This window comes from Euphorbia lathyris, chromosome 1 (genome assembly GCF_963576675.1).
Source record: "Euphorbia lathyris chromosome 1, ddEupLath1.1, whole genome shotgun sequence".
Taxonomy (NCBI): Eukaryota; Viridiplantae; Streptophyta; class Magnoliopsida; order Malpighiales; family Euphorbiaceae; genus Euphorbia; species Euphorbia lathyris.
In genome coordinates this window covers 93,315,020-93,331,482 of record NC_088910.1, presented here as the reverse complement: position 1 = coordinate 93,331,482, position 16,463 = coordinate 93,315,020, and the positions used below count along the sequence as shown (strand labels likewise).

The following is a 16,463-nucleotide window of genomic DNA, read 5'->3' as shown; positions in this document are numbered from 1 at the left end:
TATCACAAGGTAATCAAACTGTTAGCTGGATAACTAGTTCGTGGAGATCATCACAAATGTAGTGTACTTCCGTCAGATTCTTAATAGACCCAAATCTAATTGCGACTGAGCAGTTAAACCTAAATTTAATATAAATGCAATGGTTTCAAGTATATCATGTTATAATTGAATTACAATGGTAAATAATGTTGTCATGTCAAAAATTACCACCACATTATATATTATATATAATGGCAGAAAGAGCAGTACAGGTATATAGTTTTCTATTAAATAAAATCTCTGTATTTCCAGCTTCTGTTCTTCTGTTTTAGTCTTTTTGAGAGATTCATGCAAATTACATGTAAACTCTCTTCCTCTCTCTCTATAATTTTGTTTTGTGCTGTTAATTCTCTGTTTGATCTTTCTTCTGCGGATCTTATACTGATCTATATTCATGCGATGCGACTTTCTTCAATATTAACAAAGGTTTCAAAAAAAAAAAAAAATGGTACTGGTAGAGTACTGTTTGGATGCTGAGAAAATGGGGGAAACTAACAACTTCTCCTTCTTCTTCTTTTTCTTCTTCTTCGTTGCATGAATCCATTTTTAACCCCCAAATATATATTATTTATCTTTAGTTTTATCTACATTATTTTAATTATAAGATTTTGAATTTTCTCTAATTTTTGTTTATGTCTGTTTGGACTTCATAAATAGTAACGGAATTTCTTTAATTTTTTGTATTTTTCAGAGATATATTGATTCGAGTATGAAAGAAGATTGAACGCACTGTATAGGTACTGTTCTTGCCTTTTAGAATTTATTTATTTTGTTGTTTGTTAATATGTAATTTTACTGTATATTCTTTAATATAATTAATCTGTTGCTTTGCTCCACCATGTTTTTCTTAGGGTTTAATTTTAATTATTTTTTGGTAGAATGTTTAAACACAAGGTTAAGAGAGTTCTGAGCCCTAACTATGCAAATCGCAAATTTTCCATGTACTAGGTCATTGTATTTATATTTTAAAATTCTATTTAAACTAAGAGGTGTTTATTTCAGTTTTTCAGAAGAGCGTTTAACATTTTACTTCAAACCGCACAAAATATAGTGTTTGGTTAGATTTAAAAAAACATCATCGTTTAACTTTTTTTTAATGAAAATAACTGCGTTTCGAAACTTTTCACACGAAAAGCTTTTTTTTGAGTTTTTCACAAACAACTGTTTGTATTTATTTGATATTGACAAAAGTACCATTTTTATTTGTATAACGCATGTTTATCTTTTAATAATATCATTGCCAAAAAAATAATAGTTTACTCCGTTCAATAAAATTTTATTTTAAATTTTGTTTTCTTAATTTGTATGATTAGTTTTATATTATAATTTATTTATTGATTAAAATAAAAAATATTCATATTAGACATTTTACATATTAACATCAACAATTCAACAAAAACTCTATGAATTAAACAACTAATAATAAACAACTAACAATAACAGCTTACTGCAACAACAAACAACTGTTAGTTAACAGCTGAACTAAATAAGACCTAAATAACAACTTCGCCTAAACAATAAGTTTTTTTTTTTATTTTTTTTATTTTTGGATAGGTTGTAAATTTATTTCTATCGTTTTTGAGAAAATATAGATTTACTCATAACATATGAAATGATAAATTTTTACCTTCAATATTTTTTTTTCTTTTTTTATTTTTTAATGTAAGATTAACTTTACCTTTACCTAATAAAAAAATTGAATAGTTTTATCTAAATATTTACTATGTTACTAATATAATTATAAATAATCTCTAAAAATGTTAACATAGTGTGTCACGTATAAAACCGGTTATATCAATTACACAAAACTACCTCAAATGTTTAAATATATTATTAACAAACTTATAAACTATGAGAATAATAATAATTGAATAAATCCTTTACCAAAATATATGAAGTTGCATCAGTTTTATGAAAGTTGATTGATATTAAGAAATAAATGTATACACGTAACATTGTTTAGTGTCATCAAATTTCTCATCATCCTTGATTCTTAGTTTTAAATAAGGTAAACATCTCTAAAGTTTAATAAAATATACATTAATGCTTCATAAAAAAAATTATGTTGAGAGTGGGATTTGAACCCACGCCCTTTCGGACCAGAACCTTAATCTGGCGCCTTAGACCAACTCGGTCATTTCAACTTTGGTCATTAAATATCTTCTTTATTTTTGTCAATGAACTATTTATAACTTATGAAGCTTTTAACTATCAAAAGAAAAAGAAAAAGAACTTATGAAGCTCTTATTACCTAGTTTAAAATTAAATGCATCATATTCCCTTGCCCTATGCTTGCAGCTTTAGGCCTTATTTCGCCCTAGGTAATTACTTGGTCCCTAGCCCTTTTCCCTCGCTTTAGACCTGAACGCACAATGGGCTTGATACGTATTCATTCGGAGAGTTACAGGAAAGCAGTTTTTTTTAGATGAAAGAAAAAACAAAAAATAGATCCACTAGAGTATTAATTTTATTTGATCAAATAAACAAAAACAATAGTATATAGGATAAATATTAATTAATCCAATTTTTATTTTATACAGTATTTAGTTTTCTTGTTTAATTTTTTATTTGCAATAATACATATAAGGTTCTCAATAATTTAGTCACTCCATACATTTAAATACAAATTTATCCTTATTCATTAACTATAAATTACATTATAGTACTGAATTTAGCATGTTTTACATTTTGAAATTTTTGCTTACTTTGATCACAAACCAAATGAAATAGTGGGCTGTCTCCGCCACTCGTAATAGAGAACGTAAAAGGTAGAGTTAAGAAATCAAATACAAAGGATCGGTTTGGCTTTTTTACATACCTTCTCTCCTCAAGTTACCCATTTTGAGAATTCTCAATCTACTAAGAATTCTTTCAAATTCAAAGTGTCTTTACAACTCCTTTCTTGAAGAGTGCCAATCTTACTACTTTAATCTTAAATAGTCTTTTAAGAGTAAAGGGATGACATTACAAAAAGAAAGATTTGAAGCTATTTAGATCACTTTTACTTCTTACAATATTTCTTTCTTATCTCTAAAATACTTCAATAACTTTGAAGATCACCAAACACTTCTTACAATATTTCTTTCTTATCTCTAAAATACTTCAATAACTTTGAAGATCACCAAACACTTCAATTTATAGAGTTCGTGAAGATTTTGACGATTGAGAGATTAATATAAATAGTCGTTTGAGTGAAAGAGCTCTCGTTAGAAATCTATTCGTTTAAATTTAGTCACAAACATTTGATCTTCAAATGGAATGAACTTTTCTTTACTTTCTTGAACTAGTCTTCAATAATATTATTATTGTCTTCAACATTGTAGTTTTCTTTGTTTTGTAAAATGAATTTGGGATTAGAAGGAAAATCTATTTTGTTTTATCATCAAATGGAAAAAAAATTGTAATATATGATCTAACCTTGAAGTAATAAATTTATAATGTGAAACCTTGAGTCAAGCTACATTCATTTTAAGCTAAACCTTTTTATCACACAAAACCCATAATACATCTTTTGCTAATAATGAAAAATAACTTTTTATAGCTTATGGAAAGAACAAATGATTAATCAACATAAACATTGGTATATAAGGCACTCGAAAGACTAAGGTAACTCTTTTGATGGATATGTTGACTTAGACTTTACCTTCCTCTTTGGTTGGAGTGTCTCATACAATATTGATTGCCACGCCTAACTTTCCCCCTCAATGGCAGCATCTCGGTTCTTGCTTATTGTTTACGTTCCACCTCTTCCTTGGGTGGAAGTGTTTCACACGAAACTGATGGCTCTTTTTGAGGAAACCCTTTTCCCCTTCTTTCTTGGAAGGCTCCTCGAGTGGTTGTTCATTACCACTCAGATCTTCAATTTTCGCATAAAGTTGAGGAGTTAAAGGAACTCAATCGCCCCCCTGGTTCTTCCTCCTTTTGCTGCCCAACAGATTTCTGTTTGATCTTGCTTTTTCATCATATACTTTAGAGGATGTGACTGAATCATATGGTACTAGATCTGCAATGGTACATGAAGCCTATAAATCCCAATCTTCTTTGCTTTCATATTGGGAGTGTGTGGATGTAACATCATTTTCTTTTGCTTTTTTGCATCTGCAATCTCAAGCATATTGGCCTCTTTTTCCACAGACATAACATTGGTTATTTGCACCGATATGATTTCCTTACCACTTCATGATGATTGTGGTGAGCTCCCCCTTATTGCGAACTCCTTCCTTGTTTCCTTTTCGACCATCTTTTGGTGTTTGAACTTTGCTTTATTTCTCGATGTCGCGATGTTTGGATCCTTGCTCTTTTATTGCTAAAAAGAGCTTTATCTTCATAATTACGCAAGACTTTAGACATTTGTTTGTCTAGAGTCTCTTGATTAGCCAATATATTTTCTAATTCATTTAATTTGGCTCCTTGGTCCATCCACGTGTTGTTGTGAAGACCATGTTGAATTCGGGACACAATCCATGAACTATGATTCTTCTTATTCTTGTTTTAGCAATTTTATTTTCAGGATCCAATTATGAAATTTCTTTACTTAAGGTGTTGACTTTACTGAAATATACACTCACCGTCATATCTTGTGCAAGATCGACATCGACTCATTCTCGAGCTATTGGAGTTTGGGATCGTTTGTTCTTGCAAATAATCCAACAAGAGTGACCCATGCTTTCTTAGGCGTTTTAGCGTCCTTGATATATACATTGTAGTAAATCATCCTCCACCGAGACCGATAAAGCATATATTACTTTACCACACAATTGACCTTCCACTTTTTAAGTTGATTTTGTTCAGTCGGAGATGTTATGGCATTGCCTCCAATAATCACCCATAAAAAATTGACCAAGTGAATAAAATTGCATATGAGTACTCCAATTACTGTAATTATTATTAAGTTTTTTAAAAGTGTTTACCGAGATAGACATGTCACCATGATGAATTGTGTATCTCCTTTAATCAACCAACTATGTTTGGTCACAAACCAATAATCTTCACAATCCCGGACTATGCACTAGAAATACCTCGTACCACCATGATCCCGTATCGCAAACTCCTTAGCACTCAGTGACCGGTCCCTAAGCATCTTCTCAGATACCATTTGTTAAATATAGAGGGCAAAATAGAACAAAATTTCTATTATTAAATTCAAACTTTTAACAAACATTAAATGATATGACTTGCTACTAGAGCTTTGCCAACATAATACAAAAAAAAAAAAAATTATTTCAACTAATTGATATTCTTATATTAGACACAATTATGGCCACACACTTCCTCTATTTATATTGTCAATATGCCAGTGATTGGAGGTTATAAGAGGGAAATTATCTTGATAACTTCTAGTTAAATCTAGAGATTATTTAATTAGAACATTTTCTAGTAACATCTAAACTCATTGTTCCCTAAGTCAAGGTGATGCTTAATAATAGTCGGCATATGCAAGAATTGTGAAACTTTGTTAACTCCATGAAATATATTTGGAAGAGCGAAGGTAAGATATTGAAGGCCTCCTACAATAGATCTATACTAGGTAGGATTATTAAAACTCTCCCCATCATTAACATTAGATATGTTTGTCAGCGGTAGTATAAAGCATAGAAACAAGGGTGCAAGTAGACATAAGATGCAATCCAAAAGATCATTAACATATTTCACATGATGTAGCAATAGCCATTCAACAACCAATAAGCTTCAATGTGCAAAAAATAATGAAGTCGACTTAAGTCATTAACTTCCGACTCTTTCTACAACATATTAATTAATGTCTGGTTGAATTTTACTCAAATCATCCATCATCAACAAAAGATCATCAATATGAATCAAACAAAACAATTTAGTTTTGATAGTGAAAAGATAAAACAAAGAAGTAGTAGACTAAGAGAAACAAAAACCAAGCTGAAGCAATGCATCATGTTTAATAATTGATTCCATGCATGGGGTGCCTTTGATCCATATAAGGATTTTTTCAACTTACAAACATAATCATGGGGTAAATTACATACATGGTGTACAACCTTTGTCATATTTCACACTTTGGTGTATAACCTTCAATTTTGCACACAAAAGTGTATAACCTTTTGGTGACCTCTCACTAAAGTGTATAGCCGGTAATTGTGACCGGTCAACCTAAAGTCAACGTGCCACATCATCATTTTCTATTTTACTAATTTAAAAAAGTAGGACATACAATCATGAAATACCATTATACATCGTGTAAATTACTAAAATGTCATTCTCCTTTCATTTTTTCATTGCAACATCTTTCTTTCTAAATCTTTCCCTTTCTCTCTCTTGTTATAAATCATGAACAATTCCTGGGAAGCTTCTTTGATACTCTTAGACAATTCCTGCGAATTTTAAAATTTCTAATACTTCAGCATACAAAATCAAATTTCAGAAAATCAATTCCTGGGAATTCCTTCAAATTTTTTTCTTCTATCGCTAGATGCCAATCGCACCTCCTCAGCTCCAATGACAGCCAATCTTCTTTCATTCTCATTTCCGGTCATGAGGTCAAACTTATTAAACTAATCCTCTGAAGTCCAAAACTCCTCTTCTTCCAATGGTTGAGTTTCAAGCTACTGGTCTTCAACATATCCAAGACTCCATTTCCTTTTCTTTTTCTACTCCTCATGTTATAATTTTTTAATCTGTTGAATCCTATTGCCTCTCATCATTAGTACTATTTCTACAATTAGCATTATTATTATTGTGATTGTTGATATTATTATTATTATTATTATTAAAAGGTTGGAAGAGAATGGACTCCGACAATTATCAGATCTGTGTTGTCGCCGCCATTTATGGCACTCCTTCCTTCTTTTAGTCTCTGTACTAGTTATAATCCTGCTAACCAGTAAAGAAAATGACTTAGAGAGAGAGGGAAAGATAGAGAAAGCACTTAGAGAGAGAAAGTAAAAGATATAGAGAGAGGAAGAGATAGAGAGAGAAAGAAGTTCCAGAAAAATGAAGGAATGAAAGGGATAATGACAATTTAGTAATTTACATAAGGATAATGGTGTTTTAGTTATTATATAAGAAGTGGGTCCCATTTTTGTAAATTGGTAGAATAAAAATGATGATGTGGCGCTTTGACTTTGGGTTGACCGGTCACAATTACCGGTTGTACACTTTAATGAGAGGTCACTAAAATGTTGTACACTTTTGTGTGCAAAATTGAAGGTTGTACACCAAAGTGAAATAGGGTAAAGGTTGTACACCACGTATGTAATTTACCCTATAATCATGACATGATAAATTAACAAATCTTAGCCATAGATGCATATAAACTGTTTCTTCAAAAGTGTTGTGTGAGAAGGCATTGAAAACATCAAGTTGATTGACCTTCCATTGAAAAAACAAAGCGAAAGAAAGGTTAGCTTAAAATGTTTTCTGATGCGGACATCTCCATCACAAGAACCGAAATGAGGGTGAAAAAGAGCGTTGGAGTGAAAAATCCTCACTCAGCGTGTGGGCAGGCTGGAACTGTAAGTGGGGAAGTCTGATTTTAATCCCCACACGACGTGTCATAGAGCCACACGCCGTGTTAGGCTCGAAGGGAACTCAAGCTTAGGGCAAAATGATAGCCACTCAGTGTGTGACACCCTCACTCGGTGTGTGGGGTGATTTTCAACAATACGAACAAAGAGACACAACCGTTAGTTTTTCTGTTCCTTTCCGTAATTTACTGTTTTGCCACTCATGTAATTATTGTCTTGTCATTTAGGGATAATAACCTAAATGTCATTTCCCCCTTTATACCCTCTTTACCCCTATCTTATGTCTATTGAGTTGTAACCCTAGTTGGGGTACATGGGTCTTTTTCTCTTGAATTAGGAGAGGTATATAAGCCTCCTTATTTGTATTGAAACATATCTTTTTATGAATTAATCAAAATCAGCCTCCATTGGAGTGTGTTTTTCTTTACATTAGGATTGACTCCCTCAAGTTCCGCTTGAGAAGAAAATCTTTGTTGGTTTACGATTAAAACCATCTAGTCGTGTTTTGTCTGTGATTCTTCCATGGCTAATATAGTCAACCAGACTAGCTTCATATGCTTGTAGATATGAGATAATGGAAACTTTTATTCCAAGACTTTGTTCAAGAATGCATCTCGAACAAACTCTAGGAGTAAAAATTTCCTCTATATAACATATAGGCCTATAAAGCCAGCTTGATAAACTACCTTAGTTATGCCTGATTCACTCCATGGGTCAATTAAATCCCCAAGTATGACACACAAAATATATGTTCATAATGAGCTATATAAACATTAGTAATATATTTTAGAACTCAAGACATCAAAATAAACATAATAGAAAGCTATATAAATAAACACAACACATCTTAAAAAAAAGAACAAGAACAAAATGATATTACTTGTATAAAACATGCATAATCAAAACCCTCATCCAATGGAACAAATGAAAGCACATAATATACACGCGATATTTAAGATATTTTAATTTCAAACAAATGACCCCTGATATGTCATAACCTTAATCTTTTGCAATAGGCATAACTACAACCCGTTATAGATACTCGGAGACACCAAGGTATCTTACTGTTCAAAGACTAAGTCCGCTATAAAAAAAGATTATTTGTATCACGCTACAACTAAGCCCGTTATGAATAGTCCAATCAGCTTGATTTGACCATACTATTTTAATGAGTTTTCGTGATTCCAATATAAATACACTTTTCGTAATATTATACGTATATGCCCGTTATAAATAAAGCATTACTGAGACCATCTCCAACCCATTTTATCATTTTTGCTATATCAAATCATATTTTCGTTATCCACTCTATTTTAATGTTGCTACATTGTTTTTGCTCAAACTCATTTCCTCACTTCAAACAAAAAAAAAAATCATTTCAAACAATAATATTATATAACAGAATATACAATACTATATATATATAAGTAAATAAAAAGATAAAATATATTAATAAAATATTATTTGATGCAACATTAAATTTGTGAAAAAAAAACTGTATTCGTGAAAATGTGAATACTGTTTGAAAATGGTTGGAAAGCTAACCATCATCATATTTCCTTACCGACATCAATTTGATGATGGATTGGAGATAGTCTAATGAAGTTTTTTCTACTATTGCGCACTTATCATCTTAGAACTCCTCAACAAAATTTAGTATTTTAGCTTCATGGAGTTAAAAACATAATCTATCTTCTTGTTGTGTATAGCTTATTCAATGAAACTAGATTTGTCTTGTTCTCATTTCACTTTTACATGATGAATGATAATTTCTTTGAGTTGCTCGTACAAACTAGTTGAAATATATTTACTTATTTTCTTTAAGAAATGGGTACCTGAGAGTAATTGTGTATCTTTTCATGGAAATCTAATACATTTATTTTAAAATTTAAAAGTGGAAGAAGGTACTTTGCAGCTGAGTATTTCAAAAGTAGAATGCTGCTTCTTCTATGATTTGACTAAACTTCAAATTGCAGTAAAATAAAGTGATGAAAATATAAACTTAACTTCTAAATTCTGCAGATACAAGGCATTGGAAAGATCAGTTATTGTCTAAATTAAAATATTGAAATTCTAAATCAAAGTGGTTTCAAATGCATCTATTTTGTGTGCTTTAGGATTGTTTAGAGATAATAATAATGGTATCAACTTTAGTTTTTAAGTCAAATGATTCCTCAACACGGTATTAGAACCTATTTTACCGAATGATCGGATATAATTAAAAAATACAATTATTTGATTTTACCTATCAATTTAAACTTTTAGGGTGATCCGTTATGAGCTTTCTAAATTGTTTGTCATCTTCATTTTATAAGTTGAGAATGGAAAAATCTTTAAGATAAGTTCCTCTCTTCCTCTCATTTTTATTTTTGTTAATTTTTTGTCATTATTTATTTGCCCCGTCAGCTTCTAATATAAATTGCAGGCATTTTTTACTCTTATAATATTGATATGAAATGAGTTTTGGAAAATTTTGCTTTCTTAATTATAAGGAAAATTAACTAATATAGTGTTAAGAAATATAAACAATGTTCACTTTAATAAAGATCTTGAATCTGATTTTCTTTTTACTTTTTTTTTCCATTCACAATAAAAATCTGACTCAGATTTGAATGTCCACCAAAAAATAGTTATCGTTGTTGGAACATAAGATATATGATTGAGCCTTAATTATCAGTTTGAGCTTTTAGTTCAATCGGTTCCATGACATGGTATCCTAGCCTCTAGGACCAAATGGTCGAGGGTTCGAGTCCCGACAACCTCATTAATTTGTGGCATTAAAAACACATGGCGGGAATAATTTTTAACTTAACATATACAACGGCTCATTCTACTATGTATTTGAAATTTCACATACTTATCAAGGAAACACTTAACCTACAAGCTTAACTTGATAGACAACAAACAACTACCTTTTAATTATTTTCTTTATTACTTAAAAGCTAAAAACAATACAAAACAAATTAATACAACTAATTAAGAGCTTATTCAAATAATTAGCTTGGTATAAGCTGATTAAAAACATAATATATAAAAATGTCAATCAGTTCAAAATTTTGAAGTAATAAATCTTGTGACAAAAATAAAATTTGAGAAAATCTTTTGTTAATTTTTTATTTATTGGCTGCATTTGCAAGGCAGCTAGTTTCCTTGTTTGGTGACACTGACAGACTAAATATAGAATTTATGTGTATCAAACTAGCTAGGTACCTTCTTGCTACTAAATCTTATAGTCATGGCCCAGACTTCCATGTAATCAGATTACATTGCATGATATCACTCTATCTACATATGTCAGTTATATTACTATATCTACTGCATTTCACAAAATTACTAAAATTAACCTTTTTTTTTTTTAATTTGTGCAATCATGTATACATTTAATGTCCAAAAAAAAAAAAAAAATCTCATTTCATATGATTTAAACTCATAAATTTCCTTTATAAGTAGACTCGCAACTACTAGACTAAAACTTTCACCATTAAAATTAACACTTAAAACAACTCAATTCTATGCATCTATTCTATACGCATATTTTAACACATGAAAGAAACTACTTTAAAATTAAAACACCGGCTCCCGTTCTATAACAAATATTGGCCTTTACACTTGAATCTATGATTTGGTAACATTTGACCTATAAAAAAAACTCGCAGCAATTTAGACCGAACTAAGTGGTATTGACTAAATTGTTTGAAGTGGTAGAAACGTAACACAAGTTCTTAATACTATTATTCATGTCGCCTTGCCAAATACTTTACTAAAGAAGACATGAAATGATAATTTTATATTTCTTTTTCCACGCGTGGATGAAAGTTTTGATGATTTGAGGACAAAGTAACATGAACGATAGTTTGAAGCTTGTATATAGTTTCTTCCAATATAAACAATTTAGACGTGATCTTTTAGTTCCGTTCAAATTGCTGCAAATTTTGTTGATTTGTATATGTTAGGAGGATAAATGTTACCAAATCATATCATAGGTGAGAGTCATATCATAGGTAGGGGTGAGTACGGTTCGATATAATTCTGAAATCTGAAAATCTCCAGAATTGTATCTAATAAAGTCAACTGTACAATTCGGTTCGGTCCTATAGAAAAAGTCAACAGTTTAATCCGGTTCTGGATTTTTTTTCTGATATTCGGTCAGGTTCTTCAATCTCCAACATATTTACTGAGCAATATTAGGAATTTAAAAATCTCCTGAATTGTACCTAATTAAGTCAATAGTACAATTCAATTCCGTCCTATAGAAAAAGTCAGCAGTTCAATCCAATTCTGGATCTTTTTTTTCGAGTATTCGGTCTGGTTCAAGAATGTCCGAGATACACGCTCTGCCCTAATCATAGGTGAGAGTGCAAACACCAACATTTTTCACAGGTCAAGGTGAAAGCCATTAGAAGAAAAAGAATTACCCTAATCTTTTAGGGCATTCCAAAATCAAATTAATATATGTATGTTTGTGGAGAGATATATAGTATATCTGCTAGCTGGTTCTAATTTCATATTTGTAGATATGTTTCTGACAAGACTCTTATGTAAATCTTTTGGAAACTCTAAGGAGCTTATCTTGATTTCAATATCTGATTCCAAACATATAGAAAAAGGCTCTTGAAAATGATAGAAAAAAGAAAAGAAAGCCAGCTTAAACATGTTGAGTAAAAGATGTCACCCAATTCAATGCAACAGACAGATATTATGACATATTCTTCTATATAAATTGCTGATTTCATTGAGAAAATTATCCTTGTTGTCGCTCTGCTACTTGCTTTTCTCTCCTGACATTCTAGTATATCCTGAAAATCTTTTTATGGCCCAGAATTTGATGCAAATCTTAAATCTTAAAACTCAAACAAGTAACCTAAGATTACAAATATTGGATATGACTTTTGCTGTATTTGTTTTTATCAGTGACTATTTAGGGTATGGCCATTGATATGCTTTGGTGTACCTTTACTAAGATATCATATATATCCTTATTCATACTATAATTCCTTAACTATATATGATGGAACAGAAGCTATCTTCTATTGACAAGTCAAGTTCAAACATCAACTGAAGCAATTATATGTAAAACTACGTTAATTTTATATATGTAAAGGAAACAAACTCTTTGCATTGCATCCTTAGTTGATCTTGATCAGAAATAGTTAACTAAACTTGAATTCTATTAGCAAATTCATCCAATTTGTCACAAACTTTGTTACTATATGTATCTTCTTTCAGAGATTTTAATTGAAACATATCAAAATTATCAATCTCATTGATTTTCAGGAATGGACTTGCATATAGATTTGGGGGTAGCAACAACTTTCTCAATCATATAAACAGGATATACAAGGTAAATGAAAATACACTATCTATATCAGAAATTTTGCAACTTTGTTCCCGAGCCTTGCTTGTCAGCTTAATTGGGTTTTCGGGTTTAATGGTTATTTGACATGGTATTAGAACATCTTAAACAAGGGGTCAAAGGTTCAAATCCGGACAGCTCTACATATAATGAAATTAAAACACATGGTAGAATAGATATGTGTTGTCCAAATCCAAGAAGCACTTGAGCTGTTGGTTGAATGATTCTTTGATACAAGAAACTATTCCACCAGCACTCAATGTGTTTAAAATTACCCTATAATGAGATAAATTTGGGTAAAGCATAAAACAACTCATTTGTGAATATGAGTTTAAATGTGTATCGTTGTGTTCATGTAATTAGACCCTTTGTCATATATAGGGTAAGAGATTTAATCAGCATTTCCAGCTGCATATCAGATATACATTTGACCAAATTAGGTTGATGCAAGGCTGTTCAATTAAGCACAAAATCATAATCAAAATAGATAAATTCTTATACAATTTTTTTGGTGCAAATAATGCTTATGCTTATGCATATGCACATGCACATATATCATAACCCTTATCTCATACTTTTCATCTGTAGTCCTATTTCTATTAACATTATTACCATTATACATTTTTCTTATCACCAAAGTAGTTGTAAATACCGGTCCAAAGAGGGTGACCCTGGAGTGGAAGGCCGAGCAAGAACCAGCCCTAAGGTGAGACTAAAGCGGACAATATCTATATATTACTAGACTGGTTGTTACACGGAAACTCTTATTTGTTAGTGTTTCCGTGTTTCATTTCTTTTTCCCACTACAGTTTCCTAGGTATATTCTTTTTATCCCGTGTCGGTTTCCGTTTCTGTGCAACATTAGGTTTCCATACAAGATAGTGAGAAAGATGTCTGCCATATAAATCCTTGCTCACGATTTGCCACAAAGAAGTACTACTTTTTCTGTTTTTGATTTTGTGCATCATGAATGAATATAGAATTTAGAATGGACTAAACCAAAACAGATTCGAATGCAACATTTTCTCAGAAACAAGGAAGCAAAATACATTTCATTAACAGAAAAGAAAAACATGTTGTACAATGCCAGAATCACCGAAACAGAAACATTACATATGAACAAAATTAGAAAAAAAAAAAAAAGCAAACAAGGAATTAATACAACAGATATGAATTCTGTAATTAACTGACATCTTACATCTTTAACTTCTTCATAGCAATTTACTTTTTTCAGCCTCCCAGAGTTTGCCATGGAGATGAGCACCTACAATTCAATCACTCACAAATTAAAATCAAACAATTTTAGAAAGGAAATTAGAAAAGCTTCAAATTTCTTATCCCATACCTGTAGATCTATTCATACTAGTAATTGCACACAAGCTTGAACGTGGAATTGAACTGTTGTTTTCCCAATTTGGAGGCAAAATGGGGAAGTTGTTGCAATTTGCATCTTTCAACAAGAACATATTTTGTTGATAACCCATCATTGTTGATTGCTTCAACTTCCTTTTGATCAATATGGAGTCCCCAATTGTGCTTCCATAGGGTTCTCCAACAACATTGAAGCTGGAAGAAGAATGATGATGAAAATAGGGGTTGTTTAATAGGGTTGAATTTGATTGGTTCAGAGTCTGAAATGTAGGATCATAATTCTTGAATTTTGTATTGCAAAGCAATTTAACTCTTGTTCTTTCTCTTGCTCTTGCCCTTGCCTTTTCTCTTAATTGCTTAGCCGTAGTAACTTTCAGATTGGATGCTGCTGCTTTTTTCTTCATCTTTTTCATCTTTCTCTCATTCTTTGGAATCATATTATCTTCTACTTCACATGTTGAATCAGCACTGTTGTTATTGTAATTAATATGATCATGATCATGATCATGATAATTCTGAGCTAATTCTTTAATTGCTCTTTTGGACTTAGTTAACAGCCAGTCTAGGGTTTTACTAGCTTTATCAAACCCTAACATATCCTGAAGATCAAAGAACTTGCGAGCAATTTCAATTGACATTCTTACTCTCCGATCTCTTAATCCTTGAGCTGTGTAAATTTTGCTATGTCTGTCTTTCTTAGGCGGCCTTTTATCAGCAAGGGAAACAGAAGATGCACCACCAAACCCATACTGATGAAGAAAATCTCCATCATTGACCTGAATTTCCTGCTTTGAAGACATAGTCATTCCATTGTTTGAATCAGTAGAAATCAATGGTAAAATTGAGACTGGATTTTGATAGTGGTGAAGAAGAAAAGTGTTATGATCAGGCTCATGATGATGAATTATGTAGGGAGAAAGATCAACATACGAAGATGAAGATGAAGGAATGAAAGGATTGAGAGAAGTAGTTGAAGAAAACATCTGATATACAAGTGATCAAAAAAGGAAAAACCCTAAAGCCTAAATTGAATCTGTATGAGTGGCCATTGAAAGAGCAGCAGAACCAATTTTTTTATATTGAAAGTTGAGGAAGACAGGTCATTTGATGTTTTCTGAAATACAGTGAGTATAGTGTAATGTCGTTGAGATTTGTACGTTTTCATATGGTTTTTAACGTTTGAGAAGGAGAGTGAAAAAAAAAACATAAATATTGATTGATGATGATCTTCTTTAATAATATAAGTTGATTTGTGTTGGGTGGTAGTCCCATTAATATTCAATACAATTTGGTCCCACTTCATAAAGTTATTTAATATATGGTGACAAAGATTCATATCTGTATGTTCGAATTTATAGCTAGAACCGAATAGTAATTGTAAGGGATCTTATAATGTCATTGTTATAATTGAAGGTATAGTTGTTAGATTCCAAAAGTTCCGGTCGGATCTATCCGGTTCAAGTAGAACCGGTTACCATTTCGGTCCGATTTGGCCGTGACTTTTGAAGGGATCAGTACAATTGGATTCGGGTGTGTTCTTAGGGTTCTTTAGACGATTTTATAGTTGCTACCAATAGTTTAACACAATGTTGTTCTAGCAAAAGCACTTTCTATCCGGAATGCATTAAGTTGGATCAAGGATAAAAGTTGGAACAATGTCTAGATAAAATCAAATTCTCAGATTGTTATTCGGTCCATAGCTCACACATCATAGGCTTTATCACATTTTCATGTCATAGTTAACGATTGTATTTATATGCTTAATGAATTTGTTAATAGTTCTAAACGTTTTGTTAAGAGATCGTCAAACGATCCCTCGGTCAGTAGTCGACACTCGCTTAAGCAATCCACTATAATCCACTAGGAACTATGAGAATCGGGCACATTCAGTGAAGGGAGTCGAATGTCTCCATAGGGTGGAACTCTATAGGCGCTATAAGCTCCGCAGTTACCCATAGTGCGTGTCCCTTTTAGGGCGGGGTTTGATCATAGGGAGTCCTATCGGGACGGAATGCCGATAGATGCATTGACGAGACTTGAGGAAGTCTTTGCGCCGCATGGGGTTTTGGCCTAACTTAGTGCTGGCCCTGTGACATTTGGTATTAGGGTTCAACTCATATTTTAACTAAAATTGTCTCTGATGTCGTTAACAGTGGTGAATGGTTTTCTGTCAATCCCTATTTCTTTTGTAATGCTCTTCTTGT

The 16,463-nt window shown here is 31.7% G+C and overlaps 1 protein-coding gene and 1 non-coding gene across 2 annotated transcripts; both read right to left on the bottom strand.

Annotated features, from left to right (window-relative positions):
- Nucleotides 1-2,102: 2,102 nt before the first annotated feature.
- Nucleotides 2,103-2,183, bottom strand: TRNAL-AAG (transfer RNA leucine (anticodon AAG)). The gene has a single exon. It is a non-coding gene; the product is annotated as a tRNA-Leu (tRNA).
- Nucleotides 2,184-13,966: 11,783 nt separating this feature from the next.
- Nucleotides 13,967-15,425, bottom strand: LOC136211481 (transcription factor CYCLOIDEA-like). Its single transcript, XM_066002722.1, has 2 exons — nt 14,234-15,425; nt 13,967-14,152 (listed from the first exon to the last, which is right to left on the bottom strand). Exons 1-2 carry the CDS (start codon nt 15,240-15,242, stop codon nt 14,100-14,102), a joined length of 1,062 nt encoding a protein of 353 aa, XP_065858794.1. The 5' UTR covers nt 15,243-15,425; the 3' UTR covers nt 13,967-14,099.
- Nucleotides 15,426-16,463: the final 1,038 nt, after the last annotated feature.